The 20,223-nt window shown below is 34.9% G+C and overlaps 1 protein-coding gene across 2 annotated transcripts in view; it reads left to right on the top strand.

Annotated features, from left to right (window-relative positions):
- Positions 1–12,555: 12,555 nt before the first annotated feature.
- Positions 12,556–20,223, top strand: part of LOC141548304 (desmocollin-2-like) — a 56,188-nt gene continuing 48,520 nt past the window's right edge. For both annotated transcript variants that reach the window (XM_074277084.1, XM_074277090.1), the window contains exon 1: positions 12,556–13,262. In XM_074277084.1, the coding sequence (XP_074133185.1) occupies positions 13,194–13,262 (69 nt within the window). In that variant the 5' untranslated portion in view covers positions 12,556–13,193. The remainder of the gene's footprint in view (positions 13,263–20,223) is intronic.

The following is a 20,223-nucleotide window of genomic DNA, read 5'->3' as shown; positions in this document are numbered from 1 at the left end:
GCATAGAAAAAATGAAAAAAAAAACTTTATATACAAAATAAATTAAAGAGTTGAAGAATAATATTTTACTTTATTTAACTGAGATAAAAAGGATAGGGAAAATAACATAATTAGATAAAAGAACAAAAAAGGAATTAAATTAAAGAAAACTAGAAAAAGGGATGAGAAACACAGAGGAATAAAGTTTGAGACTGGGGAAGAGAGTGTTTTTAAATAAGGTTGCTTTCTTTAATTTCTTTAAGTACTGACAATGTCCTTGATGTCCAAAGGACTCTTAAAAAATAGTTTCCAGTGCTTATATTCCAAAGAAATACTAAAGAAGGGAAAGGGACCTGTATGTGCCAAAATGTTTGTGGCAGCTCTTTTTGTAGTGGCTAGAAACTGGAAAATGAATGGATGCCCATCAATTGGAGAATGGTTGGGTAAATTGTGGTATATGAATGTTATGGAATATTATTGCTCTGTAAGAAATGACCAACAGGATGATTTCAGAGAGGCTTGGAGAGACTTACATGAACTGATGCTGAGTGAAATGAGCAGGACCAGGAGATCACTATACACTTCAATAACAATACTGTATGAAGACATATTCTGATTGAAGTGGAAATCTTCAACATAAAGAAGATCCAACTCACTTCCAGTTGATCAATGATGGACAGAGACAACTTCACCCAGAGAAGGAATACTGGGAATTGAATGTAAACTGTTTGCACTACTGTCTTTCTACCCAGGTTACTTATACCTTTGGAATCTAATTCTTACCGTGCAACAAGAAAATTGTATTTACACACATATATTGTACCTAGGTTAAACTCTAACACATTCAATATGTATGAAATTGCCTGTCATCTAAGGGAGGGAGTGGAAGGAGGGAAGGGAAAATTTGGAAATTTGGAAATTTAGAAAAATGAATACAAGGGATAATGTTGTAAAAAAATTACTCATGCATATGTACTGTCAAAAATATGATTATAAAATTAATAAAAAAAAATTTCCAGTATCACAATTCAAAAATATTGATTCTGTGATGCTCAGCTTTCCTTATAGTTCAACTATCATGGCCATAACTTACTATGTGGACTTTTGTCATCAAAGTGATGTCTCTGCTGTTCAGTATGTCCAGGTTTCCTTCCAAGGAACAAATGTCTTTTAAGTTTATGGTTGTAGTCACTGTCTGCAGTGATCTTTGAGCCCCAAAATATAAAAACTGATTCTGATTCCATTTTTTCTCTCACTGCTTACCAAGAAATATGGGATCAATAGCTAATATCTTAATTTTTTATATTAAATTTCAAGTCAGCTTTTACAATATCCTATTTCATCCTCATCAAGAGGCTTCTAAATTTCTCTTTATTTTCTGATGTCAGAATGGCATTATCTGCATGTCTGAAATTGCTGATATTTCTCCCAGCAGCTTTAATCCCAACTTTTTATTTATCTAGCCTGTCATTTCACATGATATACTTTGTATGTGAGTTAAATAAATAAGATGATGTTAGATGTCATAAAGTTTTGTACAGCTCTTTTTCTAATGTTAAACTAATCAGTTGTTCCATATTTAGTTCTAACATTTGCTTCTTGAGCTATATAGAGATTCTTTAGGAGACAAATAAGATGATTCTGACACTCCCATGTCTTAGACACATCTTAGACAACTCACCATATTTTGTTATGATTCACATAGTCAAAAGTTTTATTCATAAGCTTCACTTCAGATAGTATGTTTTTTAATTTTTAAAATTAATTTTTAATCATACCTGTGTGGTATTATGGCTTTCCTTATTTTCTTCAATTTAAATCTCAATTTTCAAAAAGAAATTCATGATCTGAGCCAGTCATCTTCAGGTCTTCTTTCAGCAGACTGGTTAGAGGTCTGGCTGCAATCAATCTGATTTCTATATTATCTGATGATGTCTATGTATAGAGTCATTTTTTTTTTTTTGATTTAAAAAGACTGCTTTTTATAACCAGCAAGTTATCTTGACAAAACATCTTCTAGTCTCTGCCCTGCTTCATTTTGTACTCAAAGGTCAGACTTGACTATTATTTCAATTATCTTTTGATTTTCTCCTTTATCATTTTAATTCCCTTTGATAAATGTGACATCTTTTGGGGGAGGGTATTGTTTCTAGATGATGTTTTAAGTTTTCATATAACTGATCAATTTTGGTCTTTAACATCAGTGGTTGGAGCATAAACTTGTATTATTATGATGTTGAACAGTTTGCCTTGCATTCAATCAGATATAATTTAATTATTTTTGAGATGATACTACAATACAACTTTTCCCAGCTTTTTATTGACTGCAAGCGCTATTCTGTTTCTTCTAAGGGATTCTTGTCTATAAAAGTATATGTAGTGATCATTTGAATTAAAATCACTTTTTCCACTGGAGGAGGAAATGGCACACCAGTATCTTTGCCAGGGAAACCCTATGAACATTATCAAAATGATAAAAGAGATGACAGGTCAGAAGATGCCCAATATACTATCAGGGAAGTATAAATATACTTCTGGGGAAGTAAATATGCTAATAGGTCAAAGATGAAAGGTGGCTCAGCTGTGGATGCATCTGGGTATTTAAGTTCAATGCTTTAAAGATCAATTGAAATGAATTTTTCTTTAAGTATTTCACAAAATGCATGAAAATTCACTTATTGCTTCTTAAATGTCTTTAGTTAGGTTACTGAAGTTATCTATTTCTTTCTCTGTTAGTTTAGGCATACTATTTTCATTGGCATATAGTTGGGCAAAATCAAAATAAGTAAAATATTAATTTGGGGACGGAAGGGGAGAATACTAACAAATGGGGAAGTGAGCTAGAAAAGACCTTTTTTTGGGGGTAGCATATGAGCTAAATGTTGAAGTTGAGTGAGGATTTCAAGAAGTGGAAGTGATTCTAGACGTAGGGAATAACCTAATCAAAAGAATACAAGTATGATATGGAAAGACATGTAGAGATATGATAAATAGACTACTTTGGCTGGGATATACAATGTATAACAAGGGATGTTGTAATAATATAAAAAAAATCTAGAAATCTTAGCTGGAGTCAGATTATGAAGGGTCTTAAATATTAAACTGGGTACTATATAATGCTTTTTTCTGATAATTCTCACTACTTCTCCCATATCAAATTACCTTTATAGCATCTCATTTCTGTGTCCCATTCATATACAAAGCTATAGTCCTAGTTTTCATTATCTACCATCTACTGTAATAATACCTTTTGATTTGCTCTTACTGCTTCATTTTTGTCCTCTTTTCTTATTTTCTTATAAATTTCTCTTATTTTCAATAAGATAAGAAGTCCTCCAACTCTTAGAAATTTCTGAGATCTTCCTCTAATTGAGGGGTGTGAGGTCTTCCATTATCCCAAAGTTTCTTTTTCAGAGGCAGCTCTTTCTCTACTTATAACCAAATACTCAACACTAAATCTCTGGAATCTTTAGACTGAATTTAGTTCCTTTAGAACTAAAATCTTTAGAGTTTATCCAAATTTTCTCAGTCAATATTAACATAATTTCTGTGTATTTATCAATGACTTTTCCCACATTTAGTCAAAAACCTATTATTTGTTTGAGACTAAAGCCCATTAAGATTAAGATGATAGGTCATGAATTTTATTATTTACTTTAAATACAGTAGAACAATTTGATTGATTTAATCCACTGGAATAAGAAAGATGACTAATAAAGCAGTTGCAATAATCTAGCTAAGGAAAGTGAAGAACCTGAATTAAAACTTAAAATATTGTGATAATACTGAGAGAGGAGATTTTATGCAAGAGATGCTTATCAAGAGGAAAATTTGGCAATTTGTCCAAGTTAATATGAGGATATAAAACTGGGAGACTGGAAGTGTGATGGGGCCTTCAACAGAAAGAGAGAAGTTGAAAAGGAGGCAGTTTAAGGGGAAAGATGAGTTCAATATTGGGCAATCAATTTAAGATACCTTTGTGCAATCATAAACATCAGCATCTTTCCACATGTTCTCCAAATGTTGGTTATATCCACATACTTTAACAGTTTCTTCCTCTTTCATTGGGTTTCTTTTTCATAGAACTTTTTAATAAATAATTCAGAAGTTTTCACATATAATTCATGATGCCTGCAAACAATAGAATGCTAAGTGTCTGCACCTGCATGATTAACATATTATAGACCTAGATTCTAATTGTTCTCTTTCTCCTTTGGAAAGTTGTAAAAAGGAGTCAACAATTTTCTTTTTTTACATTTGAGGACCCAGTAAGTCGATTATTGGCAAAATATTGCAGTTTTAAATCTGTCTTTCTTCTTTTCCCATCAAGTACTTCAATTATTACCTTCTCATCAATATTCTCAATTAATATATCTATATACTTATGGTGAAGAGTTTATCAGAACTTTCAGTTTAAGAGACAAGATGGATATTTAAAACAGAAAAGTAAACAAATTTAAAAGAAACAAACTTCCTACCAACAATGGGAAAGAAATCCCAAGAGAAATATAGAGAAGATTTGGGGTTCTGCAGTGTGAAATGGGAGCAGAATTCAGTGACACAACATCAATCCAGGAACCTCTTCATATCTACTCATTGTCCCTCCCAATCTAGAATTAGTTCCCCTCTTTCTCCCTTTCCCTCTCCTTCTCCTTCCTCCTCATACCTGCCCTGCTCCGTGTCTCTTCTTTAAAAGTTTTTTTTTTCATTTTCAGTTTCAAATTGTCTTCCCTTCCCCTTCCCCTGCTCTACCCATTGAGAAGACAAGAAAAGCAAAACTCAGTATAAATATGTATAGTCATACAAAGCAAAATTTGACATAAGTCAAGTTTTTTTTTTTTTTTGGAAAAGGCAAGAAAACAAAGGGAAAAAATGCGTGTCTATCTACCCTGAGTCCCTCAGTTCTCTTATCTGCATTCAAATATAAAACTGATAAAAAGAAGTATTTATATAATAATTTCACTTATCTATACCTATTTGTTTTTAATGCTAGCCATTTCTGGCACAGGGAGTGAGGGGAAAAAAGGGAGAAAAAATTTACATGATAACTTTATTATATATCTAAAAGGAATAGCAAGTTGTACATAACAGATTTACAATTTCACGTGCAATTATCTTTTTTGTAAAAATTATACTATGTCATAGAAATGCTTGTTTTATCCTATAAATTAAGATAAATAATTTTGAAAAATGGTGAGATATGAAGATAAGACTGATTTTTGTAATTCTATTTAGTAATTAGGAGGTCATTGGTGACTCTTTTAAAGAGTGGTTTCAGTGTAATGGAAGAGATGAAAGTCAAATTGCCCCAAATTGAGAAGTGTGAGGGTGGTTAGAAAATAAAGGCATAAGAAGAAGTTCAAAGAGAATAAAAGGGTACTTGAGAAAGGTTCAATGAAGGAGTGTCACTTCTCAGAGAAATAATTTGTTTCACTTCACTTAGAAGATTCAGAGTTTAATCATCTGACTCTATTAGACATAGATTTTTGTCTTTAAGTGTGGGCAATTAGATGGGACTATCCTGTAACATGTGAATGATCTCTAATATAAACTGAGGTAGGAACTCTATGGGACCTGTATCCCTCTTTCCCCAAGAGAAGAAGACTAGAGGGTTCAGGCCAACCCTATGGGAGCCATAGGCATATGGGAGCCTTCCTTAGGCAGCCATGGGAGTATTCTGAACTTGACAGTTTTGGAGACCCAACCCAGGCAGGAAATCAAATTCTTTTTGCAGATGAGGAGAGATTTAACTATCACATTAAAAGAGAGAGTGACTTACACTGACTTGAGACATACCCACTTCCAAGAGAAACTATTTCACCCCAAGGAATATTGACTCTAAAAAGAGCCCATCAACTGCTATTTAATTTAAGAGGATTAAGAAAAACATAATTCCATCTTGTCTGGTGGAAAATGGGCTGTATTAGAGTCTGGGAAGGTAAAAAAAATTTATGAATTTAATATTCATAAAATACTAAAATTATTATAGGCTAGACTGATAAAGACTGATTCAGGAAAAGCAACAGATTCTAAGGAAGTAGTATGATTATTATTACACATAACCAACAATGTGATAAATTTCCAATATTAAAATGTTGAAGAGGTGGGACTAAAGGCAATAATGTAAGGAGAATATGAAAAAAAGGATACATAAATTAATATAAGTGGGACACTTGTAATTATTATGATGGATCCCACAAAGTTACTTTCTGTATGTACTGATAATGACAATGTGCTGTTCCCATGAAAAAGAATATAAGCCTGGAGGAAAGTCAAACAAGGCTTCCTAGATCCAGTTATATGTGAAGGACTCAAATAAATATAAAAGAGAAAAACAAAACTTTGATAGTATAATCAAAAGGAAATAAAGTATAAGAGAATTTAAAAAATTGATCTGGTGCTCCAAAAATTTCACAGAATACAGGAAGGCAAACAAAAACAAAATTATTAGTCCTATAGTAATCAAATTCATACTCAGCCCTAATCTGGAAATCTTGAGTATTTGACTACATGAGATGTTGGCTGCTTCTGGACCCTGTGAATTTTCAAGGTCACTTTTTCAATTGATTCAGGTTCCCCTGATGGTATGAGGACCTTCTTCAGATGAGGCAAAAGAACCGGGAATCTACATTTTGGATCATGGCTGCTGTCAGGGAGTCAAGAGAATCAGAAATAGGCCTTTTCATTGGCAAAACTTAGGTTTTTCCCTCAGGGATAAATCTGTGGAGAAATAGTTTTAGTAAATCAGATAAAGTTTGATTAATCCCCCTATTGTAAGAGAAGAGGATAATCTGAACCCTAATTCTTTGAGAACATGGAAATAGTGGCATAGGCCTTCCTATTGTTATTTCATAAGATGAGGGTTTATGGAATCCAAAATGTGAGAAAAAAACCTCTTGGACTCAGAAAGCGGGGAAGTTAAAAGTCTGTTTTATTATACATCTTCAGAAGCGGGTGTGTCCCATTATAGAACAGACACATATGAGGAGACAGGAAGATCAAGTATTATTTCCCTATTCCTAGTCACAAGGTCCCTTCTGCATTTGCTGGGTATTCCAAGCTGCACATTTTCCCACTCTACCTCTTACACATTAGCTCATGTTTCCCCTTCCATCACATATGTTGCATGATCATTAAAATGAGCTTAAGCTCTTCCTGGGGAGAAGTTAATATTCATAAAGCAATTAAGCATACATACTACAGCTAAGCTACAAACTTTACCCTACTTTCTTTTCCTCACAACTCAGCAAGTCTGGTTTGGCTTTAACCTCAAATTTAAGATACAGTAACTGCAACAAGATGTTGCTTTTATAGGATGTTGCTCTTACATATTTCTGTGGAAACACAAGATCTTATATCTCACAAAAAAGGTTTAGGTCTAAGGTTCATTAGAACTAGGAAAAGAACTCTTAACTATAGCAAAGTAAACTGCTTTGTCAGTTTCCCCAAATAGGATTTAATTATTCCATTGGCTTGCTCCACCAATTCAGAAGACTGTGGGTGGCAAGCACAGTGGAGATGTTGCAATACTGGGCAAAAGGCAAACAGGCCAGTGAAAGACTGATTGGTAAAATGAGTACATTTGTATGGACATTTGTATTATAAGTAAACTATATATTTCTATATGAATTCCCATATATATACATATAATATATACATATCTCACATATATTAATCAAGATCTTAGCCATTGTAGTGTGTATATCCTTCCAAATATGGAAAAGTTCTATTTACTGAGGGAATACACAAACCGTAATCAGAGCAAATCTAGAACTTTTGGAAGCAGGAAGCTGAATAAAACTAGTTTGCCAGTTTTCAATGAGTCCTTTAGGGAGAGGGAACTTTCCTAGAGATAGACAAATAGGTTTGGAAGGATTTGTATTGGCAGACTGAACAAAGATGCATAATTTACTGTACAGCCTTTCCAAATCTCCCCCACCAATATTTATGCTAGGTACTTCAGTTTTTCAGGATGTTAGTGATTAAATTGATGGAAAAACTTCATTATTGGAAAAGTAAGAACATCAGGGAGGTCTATCAGTCCATTAGATCCTCTCCATAAATAAGTGTTAGGGCATAAAGTCCCTCCTTCAGATAGTAATTTGTCTATTACTGGCTTAATTATGGTCAATTGAGCTTCCCTAATGCCTTTGAGAATAAGGGGTTTGGTTTCCTCCTTAAGTTCAGCTGTAACAAGAACTGTTGTGGGTTCCTCAAGAGTCACAAATTGTGTAGCTTTATCAGCCTGAGCATTTCCTTTGGCTTGTTCAGTACTCTTTTTACTAAGGCTTTTGGAGTTTTACCATGGCTACCATTGTAGACAAATGTAGAAAATTTAAAAGTATTTATTTTTTATGGGTTGTCCACTTGAAGTAAAAAGCTTCTGGTGTTTTCAAAGCATTCCAAAGTCATGAGCTACTCCCCAAAGCATATCTGCTATTTGTATAGATGTTTTCTCTCTTACTTTGGGTCAATTCATTCTCTCCAGCAACAATTTCCAGTTCAGTCTGTTGAACAGATTTGGAATTAGGGAAGTATCCTTTCTCTTCTTTCTTGGTGGAGGTCACTATCCCATATCTTGCAGCTAATTCACCTTTGGGGTTCCTCAGATGGGAACCATCAATGCATATTAACCAAAATCTACTTCTTCTAAGGGTATTTTGCTCAAATCCAATCTGGGGAAAGGTTTTGCAATTAAGTTCATCGCCATCATTCTTCTGCATCTTACTGGGAAGAAAAGTTGCAGAGTTGAGGTCTAAACTCAAAAATCCTACTTTTAAATTAGCCAAATGGCTAGAAGAAAAATGCTGAGTATAATGGTTTTGATTAATTCCTCTACTACATGAAGAACTAACACTGTTTAGGAGGAGTCCAGAACTAAATCAGCTACAACATCAACAAGTTCTGCCATTGCCACTACCATTCTTAGGGAATTAGGAAGTCTTTTTGTTACTAGGAAGTAACTTACCACAATATTTTAAAAGGCATAAATGTCTTCCATGTTTTTTGAGTTAATATTCTGCACACATTACCTCCTTTTTCAGAATCTAACAGGAAAAAGGGGAGTGTGTAATTTGGGAGAGGGAGAAAGGGGGATGTATGAAGGTAGCCTTTAAAGTTTGGAAAGCTTCCTAGGAATATTCAGTCAATTTAAAAGGCTTCAGTTGGTCAATTTTTGAGTAGGTTACAGAGGAGTGAGTAATAAAGGAAAACACAGGGATCCATAGGCACAGTATTTGACAAGTTCCCAAAAGACTTGCTTAGTGGTCAGTCACCTGACAAAATAGAAGAAAACTTTAAGATGGTAAGAGTCTAAACAAAGTCCATCAGAAATAACAATATAGCCAAGGAACTTAACAGAAAGCGAAGAAAACAAGTTTTTCCTTGGAAGTTTTATATCCCAAGTGAGGTTAAAAGGTACAACAAATGTTTAGCATACACACCAAATGAAGGGAACAGGATAATAAATCATTAACATATTGGAGAAAATAGGATCCAGAAAAGGACCTTTCTCCATTGTTCTTCATTCCAATAAGAACAAATAGATTTTCTCTTTCACAAGATAATCCTTTAAATACTTGAAGACACTTATCATGTTCTCCCTAAATCACCTCTTTTCTAAAGAGGCAAAAAATATTTCCTTTAATCAGTATGAATAGAGCATAAACTGGAGGCCCTTCATCATCTTGTTGCCTTTCTCTGGAAACTTTTCACTTTTCCTATATCCTTTCTAAAATGTGACACCAGATTTGAATGTATTACATCAGATTTTATCTGACCAGACAAAATAGAATGGGTCTTAAACCTCTCTGGTTCTTGACAATATAGCACTTTTAATGCAAATTATGACATTATCTTCCTAGGCTGGCAGAACATACTAGTGAACCATATTGAGGTCGTAGTCTATCAACAATCCCAAATCTTTTTCAGATGAACTTATATCAAGCTACTTATGAAGTGAATATTTTAAAAATTCATTGGTAGGACATTATTTTATCATTATTAAATTTCTTTTAATTAGTTTGAACTTAATGTCCTAGAACATTAAAATCTTTCTGGATCCTGCTTCTATCATCTTATGCAATAGCTATCCTTCTGAGCTTTGTATTATTTGTTAACATGATAAACATGCCAGCTAAATAGTCGATATGATTGTGTAATAAGAAAAAATAGCTATCAAAATGTTCTATTTGGGGAAGGCATTGATTTCTTGGGGATCTGAGGCTACCATTGCTTAAGGAGGAAACTGTATATACATAGTCCAGTTCATGCAAATTTTGATTTTTTGTTTAATTAAAAAAAAGTTTTCTTTTGTTTGTTTGTTTTGGTTTGGTTAGGCAATTGGGGTTAAGTGATTTGCCCAATGTTAAGTGTCTGAAGCTAGATTTGAAGTCAGGATCTCCTGACTCCAAGGCCAGTACTCTATTCATCATGGCATCTAGCTGACCCTAAATCTGATTTTTATTCAACTATTCTTGAGCCAAGTCTATCTCAAAGACATTTTTTTTGGAGATGTAACAATTCTCAGAATTATTCAATTTTCCAATGTGTCCCAACAACTTACTAGAAAGTTTATGTGGAAAATATTAAAGTTGGGCCATTAACACCTGTCAGACAAAAGTGACATTTTTTTTTCCTTAAGTAATTTAACTAAAAGGAAGTGAATTGCTGCCTTGCATTCCTCACAAAGGGGACAGAAAGAAAAAATGTAAAAAAGAAGAAAATAAACTACACTATGATAACAGAAACCAACTGGATTAGCAACCTTGTTTTTTCTCAAAAACTTTCACAGACCCAATTTAATTGGGTCAGAGAGAACCATTTCTGTGAGATATTGACAATGCTACTTTATTTTTACTTAATCCTTTGTAAAGCTGTTTCACATATATTTTCTTTTTTGATCATCCTAACAGCCCAATAATATGTTACATACAGTATGGTACAATAGAAAAATTCTGGATTTGGAATCCAAGAACCAATATTTAATCCTGATTTTACCTCTTATCACCTTTATGACTTTGGCAAGTCTCTTAGTTTGTATAGGGCTCAATTTCCTCATGTATAAAATGGAAGGGTTAGCGTATATAATCTATAAGGTTCTTTCTAACACCCAATCTCTATTTTACAGATGAGGAAATAGGCTCAGAAACATTCAGAAAATTTTAAGAAATACTGACAGGAAATGCTTGAATTAATAAAAGTACCTCCCATTATTAGTAAGCACTCACATTGTATATATTTTGCAATAACTTCTGAATGATTAATTATCTTCTTTTAAAGTATGTAACACTTCCCATGAATCTCAGACCTAAGATACTATTGAAAAAAAATACATATACATCAAACAACTACCTTCTTTGAAGCATATTTTTCTGAAGCAATGTTTCTTATATAGCTTATATATATCATCTATACATACATACAGACAACATGGACATACATACATAAAAGAATTTAAGTGATCTAGCTGAGAAAATTGGAGCTCAGATAAACTTCTACCATGAGTCAGTGCAACAGTCATTTTAATATCACAGTCACTCAGTATTGCTGTTATATTATTGCTAGACTTATTTATGAGCTATTCATCATTGTCAGACTGCAGACAATAGGCAACTAATGTTCAAGTCAGAGGAAAGATAAGATTAGTTACATAAAAGTAAAGGAAGAGCTTCAATTAAATTTTTTTCTAGTTGTGTTTAAATAAAGCACTTATATTCTCACAATAAAGTGATTTTTCTAAATTAGTATCACTTAAATCGAAAGCTTAAACTTAAACTTAAAGCTCAACTCTATGGAAAAAATTGAACAGTTAAGTGAAGGAGGTTCTTTGTGTGTAATGATTCCTTAGTTTTCTCTGTAATAAGTTATTTTATGCCATTTTCAATCACTGCTAAGTACTTTAGGAGAGATAGATGATAAAATCACCAACTAACAAGATGAATAAAATATGAAAATATATCCTAAAATAACAATAAAAAGTATTTGGAGGGTATTTGAAGGGAACTTTTTGGAAGAGTATGATGTAGGTTTAAAAGCTGGCAAACAAACCCTGGAATATGTGCACACTTCCGCAGTCTAAAGGTTAAAACATGAGAAATCTCCCCTTCTCCGCCCACCATGTTTGATCAATTATGAACGTGTTTGATTCTTATTCTGGCGGCTCGAATATCCCTTTTCTCTACCTTCGTGGTCCGGTTTTGGAATCTAGAGACAAATACAGAGTTGCTTCTTATACGAGGCATAGAAGACTCAATAACAAATTGTTTAAAAAAAAATCTTTGAACGTTTTTTTTTTTTTTTTTTAATTTTGTATTTTCGTAGCACATCTTTAAAGTACCATGATACCAATCATGCTGAGAACCCTACGGGGGCTGCACTTCTTACTGAAAAAGGCGTGACTATCTGGAAATTCTCACTCGGAGACAGTATTCTAGAAAACTGGTCTGGAGCTTATTGGGAGGAACCGCTGTTCCTTTAGTAGATCTGTTCTTGACATCAAAATATATGTTGAGACAACGATCCCTTCGGGCAAACCTTTTTTTTTTTTTTTTTTTTTTTTTTTTTCCTTTGGTCTTTGTAGCAGAGTGCCAGGAATAAGGAAGTTCTAAGGAAGTCTTTTGTATACCTCTGCTTCATGAAGAGCGGGTTGGTAATAGTGCCCTAAAGATACACTGGGTGTTGAGAATTGGTTTCTTCTTCCTCTAAGAAACTACTACCCTGTTCAGTTTAAAAAAAAAAAAAAAAAAAAAAAAAAAGCGCCAGAGAGAAGATGGCAAGCTGAAACACTTCTTTCCTACCACTACTTTCTCCGTGATAAGACTTGAGAAATTGCTAGGAGGGGCCCCACAGTGTCTCCTGGGAATTCTAGTGGCCCCTGCCTTACGTCAGAGGGAAAGAAGCTGCTGGGGTAGGAAGGATTGGGAAAGGTGAGAGTAATTGAAAAGAGAAGCAACTGTTTCTGTTCCTCCTCCTTCTTCTCCTCTTTCCCCTCCTCCCCCTTCTCTTCTTCCTCCTCCTCCTCCTCTTCCTCCTCTTCCTCCTCCTACTCCTCCTCCTCCCGCAGCTGCAATCACCTCTCATTTCCACGCCTCACTCCTAGGTGGGCTGTGGCTGCAGTGGTCTCAGCGGGAGATTCCACCCCAGGCAGCCTCTTTTGCTCGCTCAAGTTGCCTTAACATTCGGTGCCTTTCCTCAGACCTCCGATCCTGCTTCCAATGGCCACAGAATGGCCAGGACGCTCCGGGGCTGTAGCCAGCTGCCTGAAATTCCTGCTGACCCTTTCGGTGAGTGTGGCCCGGAGTCAGTGAACTCCTGGGAAGGGATTGGAGCCATTGCCTTTAGCAAGCCTGCTGGGGGAGGCCTCCAGGACGTGGAGTTAGTAGCTCGGGGGCAGGGGATCAGTTTATGGTAAGGGTTGGGGTCAGATGGAATGGAGGTAGGGGGTGTTAGGAGTGGAAGGAATAGATCGATTTGGCGAACTGGAGAAGTCTCGGGAGGGAAAAGGTGACTGGGGGAAGGGTACAAAAGAACAACTAGCCGGGAGCGGAGCGGAGCCTGGGAATAGAGTTTTAACCTGAAAAGGTGACGGGCGCCTTCCCAAACTGTGGCCTCTGGTTATGAGGTGTGTGCATACCTGCTAGTGCCTAAGTATCTGAAGCCTACACAGCCATTTGGAAACCGCCTCTTTCCTCAGTGTTCACTACCCCACTCCCACTAGGGTCCTAACGACCCCTAGGCGGTGGCTCTTTTTCGTGGGTGGGACTGCTGAGCTCCTAGCCCTAGCCTTGGTGCCCAATAAAAGGGGCACATCTACTCCCGAGGTGAAAGAAAAAGGTAAAAGGATTGAGTTTCCTGGAATTTGAGAGCTCCTGGGAAGTGCTGGGGGCACCTGGAGGGGAGGGAGAGAGAAAGCAAACGGTTGGGGGGGTGGGAAGGAAAAGTGAGAAGGTTCCTTTCTTCCCTTTGAGAAACTTTGGTCCTTGGGCGGAGAGACATGGGTGTGAAGCCGGGTGGGGCACAGCCACTTTAGCGTTTCGGGTGGATCTCGGCTTTTGGTTTAACCTTCGGGAATAATTTTCTTTCGGTCCTTCTGCTTTGCCCAAAAGTTATTATGCCCAAGGGGTGGGGGAGAACCTGGGAAAGAAGAGAGCTTATTTTGTTGGGAAGCTCTCAATCTCCGCAAAGAGGACACAGGAGCGGGTGGGCTGGGAAGAGAGGGAAAGAAGGGCAACTGGGACTGCAAGAGTTTGGGCAATGAAACGAATAATTTACATTTATGTAGCACCTGAGAGTTTTTAAGACCTTTTATGTACATTATATCGTTGTTCCAAGGTTTAAAAATGAGTTTGGTAGTGAATGCTGTTTGAGTAATCCTTTAATATAACATGAATTGATAAGATGTGGTAGGAAATTACATAGAAGGATTGGGCACACAATACTAAATAGGAAAATCTTGTTGATTTAAAAAAAATCAAGTTGATTAAAAAAAATCAAGTTGATTTAAACTTCGAATTTTCTGGTTACGCTTAGATATTGAGGGAGAGGCTTCTATAGGAGTCCTTTACCTTCCTGATTTCTTGAAATAAGCTTGGGTTTACCTTGCTAGGTGGTAGAGGCCAATGAAATGAATACCTCCTCTGTGCCAAATTTGTCTTTTGATACATACATATATATATATATATATATATATATATATATATATATATATATATATATATATATATATATATATATATATATATATATATATACACACACACACAAATATCTTGTCTTTCCAACTAAGACTTCCGGACAAGGATCAAGCTTGTGACTTTTTTTTTTTTTTTTAGCATTCTTCTTGGTTCACAGTGCTTTGTATAAAGCGGATAAATAAATATTTGGTAATTGGCTCTTCGATAAAACCCTGCTTGAACACCTCCTTTGGGTGTGGAGGTGGCCCTGTTTTCTTGAAGTCTGTCTTAGTGGTGTGCAAGCTCTGGCAGGTTTTACTAAACAGCAAAGGCTTTGAAATGTATGTTATAGACTGGACTAGCTAGATTGAGAAGCTCATCAGCTACTGACTATTAGGTGAGGGATTATTTTGACCACCCCAATCACAAAATTAAAGCATGAAAGATAAAGCCATAAGGATAAAATTATAGATAACGTGCATTTTAACTTAAGTTGATGGATCATTTATTATCCTTAACTATGGAAGGAACAATGTTCATTTAAAATAAAAAACCTTTTCCAAATATGAAGAAAACCTCTTTGCTAGTGGGCAAATCTTTTTTAAGAGCTTTTATGTATAAACCTTGTGAAAGGTATTAAAAAACACACATTTAATGGTACTTAATGTTTTTATATCTATTCTAAAACTGATGTATAAAACTGGTAGGAAGTATGAACTAGTATGGAGGTGATAAAAGTCTGGTTTGTAAAGATTTTGGTTTTTGTAGGTGCTTTGGTGGTAAGGAGGCTAAGGAAACAGCTCTGCTGGAGTTAAATTTTAGGACTGCCCATAGAGGACAATAATACAATATAGGGGTATACTTAGGTAATTAAGTTCCCCATTTTACATTTCCTTTAATTTTTTTTAAAAGGGAAAAAATAGGTAAAAGTTCTTAACTTGAGGATGTTCTTTATTAACAGACATTTTTTCTTTAATTTCATTTAGCTATTCACACACATTCTTATTTTATCTAAATAGACCCTAGTGAGTTTCTGGAAAATGTAATTTTTTGTCTTGAAATCTTCCAAAGGAAGCTTTTTAATATAGTGGCTTAGGCTTTTAAAGCTACAGTGAAACTTATGCATTATTAGAAAGTGGAATGGGAAGAATACTGTATTAGAAATCAGATTTAAATCCCACCTATTCTACTTGCTACTTGTCTAGTCTCTGAGAAGGCCTTTAATATCTGTGGGTCTCAGTTTTCTCATGGATTGGGAAAGGGTTTCTAATGTTTCTTTTAGCTCTAAATCTGTTATCCCTTATCATTTTCAAATTGTATTATATCTCCTTTTGTGAGATGAGGGTATTTGGCTAAGTAGTTTTTCTCCCCTCAAACTATATTTAAAGTCATCTTATATCTTTTCATTCTTTAAGATTTTTCCAAAAAAGAAAAAAAATATATCATTAGAATAGCCAACTGTTAATAAAATTGTACAAAAGCACACACTTGGCTTCCATTTTCAAGTAATTCTAACTTAAATCAGGTATGATGAAATGTGAAAAATAGCTTATTCATTTTTCTTCTGCATGTTTTTGAATATGAAGAGTTAAATTGTCAGTTCTTTAAAAAGGACTGAAAATCTGTTAATGTATTATAAAATTTGTAGTAACTTCCAAAATATGTACAGAAAGCTGCTTTTTTCCTTTATATGAATTATATTTACAACCTATTGTTTATGAAAATGTGAGACATGGTAGGATAGTAACTGTATGACTGGCAAAATGATTTAATCATTCAGCATTCTAGGTAATTATATAATCATTTTACTGTTACTTATCTGAATTAGTGAAAGGAGTTATTAAGCAAATAAATGATGATATAATATTATAATAAAACCATTTTAATATTTTCCTCTTTTATGTTTTAAGATGATGTGACTCTCTTGCTTAAAAGGGGAAATACTGTAATATCTAACTTTTCTTGCTTCAAGAAATTCATTCTTTCATGTCTTACCTGCTCCAACCCAAGAAGTTTTCGATCCTTCCACACCCTGTTTTATGAATTGCTACTGTCAAAATAAATTTGGTGGCCAGATTTTTGATAATGAGTCACGGTGTTGAAGCTGGTTGAGAGCTTATAGAGGATCTGGTTTATCTTTCTCATTTTTCAAATGTGTAAACTGAGACCCTGAGAGATTGTGTTTTGCAAAAGGTAAAAAGTTAATAAGTATCAGAACAAAGAACAAACTGAACTAATAGTTCAGTGTTTTTGGTTTTTATTTTTTAAGTAGCTGTCCAAAAGTAGAATGGTTAGCCTCAGGAGGTAAAACAAGTTCTCACCTGAGGGAAGTATTGGAATAGAAGATGGGTGATCATTTAGGGATAGTATAGAAGGGATTCTTGTTCAGATATAGGTTGGATCCAAGATCTATTTCAACTCTGAGATTTTAGGATTTAAGGGAAGAATATGTAAATTATACTTTTCTTTTTGAAGTACAGTGGCTTCCAAAAATTAGGTGCTTAATTAAGATATATCAAATTGATTTTAAATGAAAGGAAATAGAATGATATCTATCTGGAATTTAATTAATTAGAAAGCATAAATGGCACATTTATAAAAGAGCTATGTACAATAAAAAAGAAATAAAGATTCATTATTTTAGATACAGCTTTTAGAGTATGTCAAAACTTCAATATGTATTTCATGTAATTCCTATCACCCATAACACAAAGATAATGATGGTTCATAATAAAGACTCTCAGATTCATAATTGTGGAAACTTAAAGGTGATCTAGTCTGACCATCTACCTAAATCAAGAATCCCAGTTGAAACATCTCCAGAAAATGGTTATCTAGAATTTTCTTGAAAATGTCTAGTGAGTCAGGGCCTAGTGCTTCCATACCATTCCCCAAAAGCACCCTTTTCATTTTCAGACTACACAAATGTTTAGGAGATTTTTTCCCCCTCTATAAAATCGTGGATATAGAGCTAGATGGAAGTTCAGAAGCCATTTAGTCCAACTAATTTTACAGGTGAGGAAAATGAATTCCAAAGTTAAGTGATCTAACTAAGGTCACAAAGATAAATATCATCTGAGGGATTTGAACCAAAATCCTCATGTTAGAGTCATTATTCCTTCTACTATATATAGCTTCTTCCTTATGCTGAGCTAAAATCTTTCACCATATAATTTCTGGCAACTGTTCTTAGTTTTTCCCTTAAGGACTAAATAACTAGTAAATTCCTTTAATTCCTTCTTCCACATGAAGAATCAAACACTTGAGGACAGTTGTCATGACCCCAATGAATCATTTTATCTGTAGGCTACACGTTCTTTCTGTTACTGTTACATTTCTACTGTTCTTTCATCTATTCACATGTCAGTATTGAATATACCCTCATTTTGGTTACTCAATTAGGAATCTACTCTTTCCTGCCAATATGTCTTCTAAAACATTGTATTTAGGATTGGATATATTACTTAAGATGTGGATTTAGAAAGCCAGAATATAAGAACACTATTACCTCTTTTGTTCTGGGTACTGCTTTTCTATCATTACAGCCTGTAAGGTTCCTTGAACAACTTTTGGTCATAATATCACACTGCTTGCTCCCGGTTAAGCCTGGATTCCACCAGAACTCCTAGATATTTCCTCCCCACACCCTTAAGAGGCTACTTTCTTGTCATAATTTCTCCATTTTGTATTTATACAAGTGTTTTTTTTTTTTAATTTATTTATCTAGAGCACAAGAATAGTTTCATCTTGCTGGCTCTATCTTGTTTCTTCCACTAATTGAAGTTTCTTTGGCTTTTTTATCCAGTGTATTAATAATTTCTATCAGATTTGTGTCATACATATTTGATAAGCCACTACAAATTGATAAGAATTTAACATAATAAAAACTGAAAATAATCAGTTTTTGGTTTGCAATCAGCACTTGTGAATGGTCCAGATCAGTCAAAGAACCATTTTTTCATGATTTCAGCATGTCATTGGTGGCTTTCTCTACATCTTTCCACTAAAAAATACTGACTAAAACAGAACTAACCTTAGATAGAGCAACAGTCCTAGAGTCAGGACCCATTTCAAATCTGGCCTCAGACACTTAACACTTACTAACTAGGTACCTCAATTGTCTCACAAAACAAAACAAAACAAAACTGCTAGGGTATGAGACACTGCCAAGAGGGAGTACAGAAGCCACCTTAACCTTTGGTGCACAATGATTTTTCTGTCATATTGGAGAAACACCCTTGTGGAGCAAGAGGCACTGATGAGCAACTAGGAAAAGTTTGGTCTTAGGGTCACAGTGCAGTTGCTCTTAAGCAGGGATGCCTTGACAAGGCCTCTTGCCTGTAATTGGGTTGTTGACATTGCTGGATTGGCTTTCCTCCATTGGCAGATACCATACATAGGCAAAGCCCACTCTGAATGGTGATTGGGGATTGCCTACTGAGTGAGTGCTGATCCCACTTGCAAAAATGTATGTCAACAAGGCATAATAAACTGAAACTCTTTTCATACTCTATGAGTTTTCTGCCTCAATCATCTCACCTCCAAGATCAAAGGACTCATATACTTTGAACTCTCAATCAAGAAGGCAGCAACACAAGACAGAACTAAGTTGAGAACACTGAAATACTCCACTAGAGAATGTCTACCAGATAAAATTCATAAAGTCAGCAATTCTAAACCTACATAACTAATATCACCTAATCATTTCTCTATCTTGTCTGCAAGGGCATTAATTGATCAATCAGCAAGCATTATTTGTTAAGAACTTTCTGTGTGAGAGGCACAAGTGTTAATTATTTTTAAAAGGCAGAAAATGGTCTCTGCCTTCTCTGAGCATTCAAAAGGGGAAAACAATTTGCACATATACAGGTATATAAAAGCATAACATCTTTTGAAGTTACTTTTCATACTCTCAGATTTAAGGATAAAGTTTGTGAGTCTTATTTACTATTGCTAATTCATGAGTCACAATCAGCTCCCCTTTAAATAGCTTAATTGTGTCAGCCAGTAGACACGATTACCTCAAAGTAAAAGCACTTTCTAAGATGGCATAATAAGAACAGTAGCTATAAAATTGTAGAATTGTAAAACACTCCCCTTTCCATAAATCTGAGCTATATTCTCCTACAAATATATATAGCCATGGGAAGAATGGGCAAAAATAACACCACTGAGGCACATATATTCAATGCATGTAGCCAAGGCAGTTTAACTCCTTTGATGTCTTGCTTTGCCTTGGATATAGCATTTCTTCTGGATAGATTATTCAGCTGGGTTTACAGAGTCTACTCTTCTCCATGGTCATCTCTTTCTTCTACTGGCTATGGACACGTTTCTTGAAGTCATTTCTGTGCTGCATGTCTATGTACATATCTGTCTGTAGGAAGTGATCCCTACTAGATTTGCTGTCTCCTACCAGGCAGCACACTACAGTGATGGGAGGAAGAGGATAGAGAAATTCTTTTGTCCACCCAGTTATATCTTCTTAAGAGCCATACTATTTTTTGGCTGTGGACTCCTGACCACAGTATCTTTTCTTCCTTTCTACTTACTTTCTTCTAAATTCCCTGAA

The sequence above is a fragment of the Sminthopsis crassicaudata genome, chromosome 1 (assembly GCF_048593235.1).
Source record: "Sminthopsis crassicaudata isolate SCR6 chromosome 1, ASM4859323v1, whole genome shotgun sequence".
Classification (NCBI taxonomy): domain Eukaryota; kingdom Metazoa; phylum Chordata; class Mammalia; order Dasyuromorphia; family Dasyuridae; genus Sminthopsis; species Sminthopsis crassicaudata.
The sequence above is the reverse complement of the archived record's forward strand: the minus strand, read 5'-3'. Positions and strand labels throughout refer to the sequence as shown.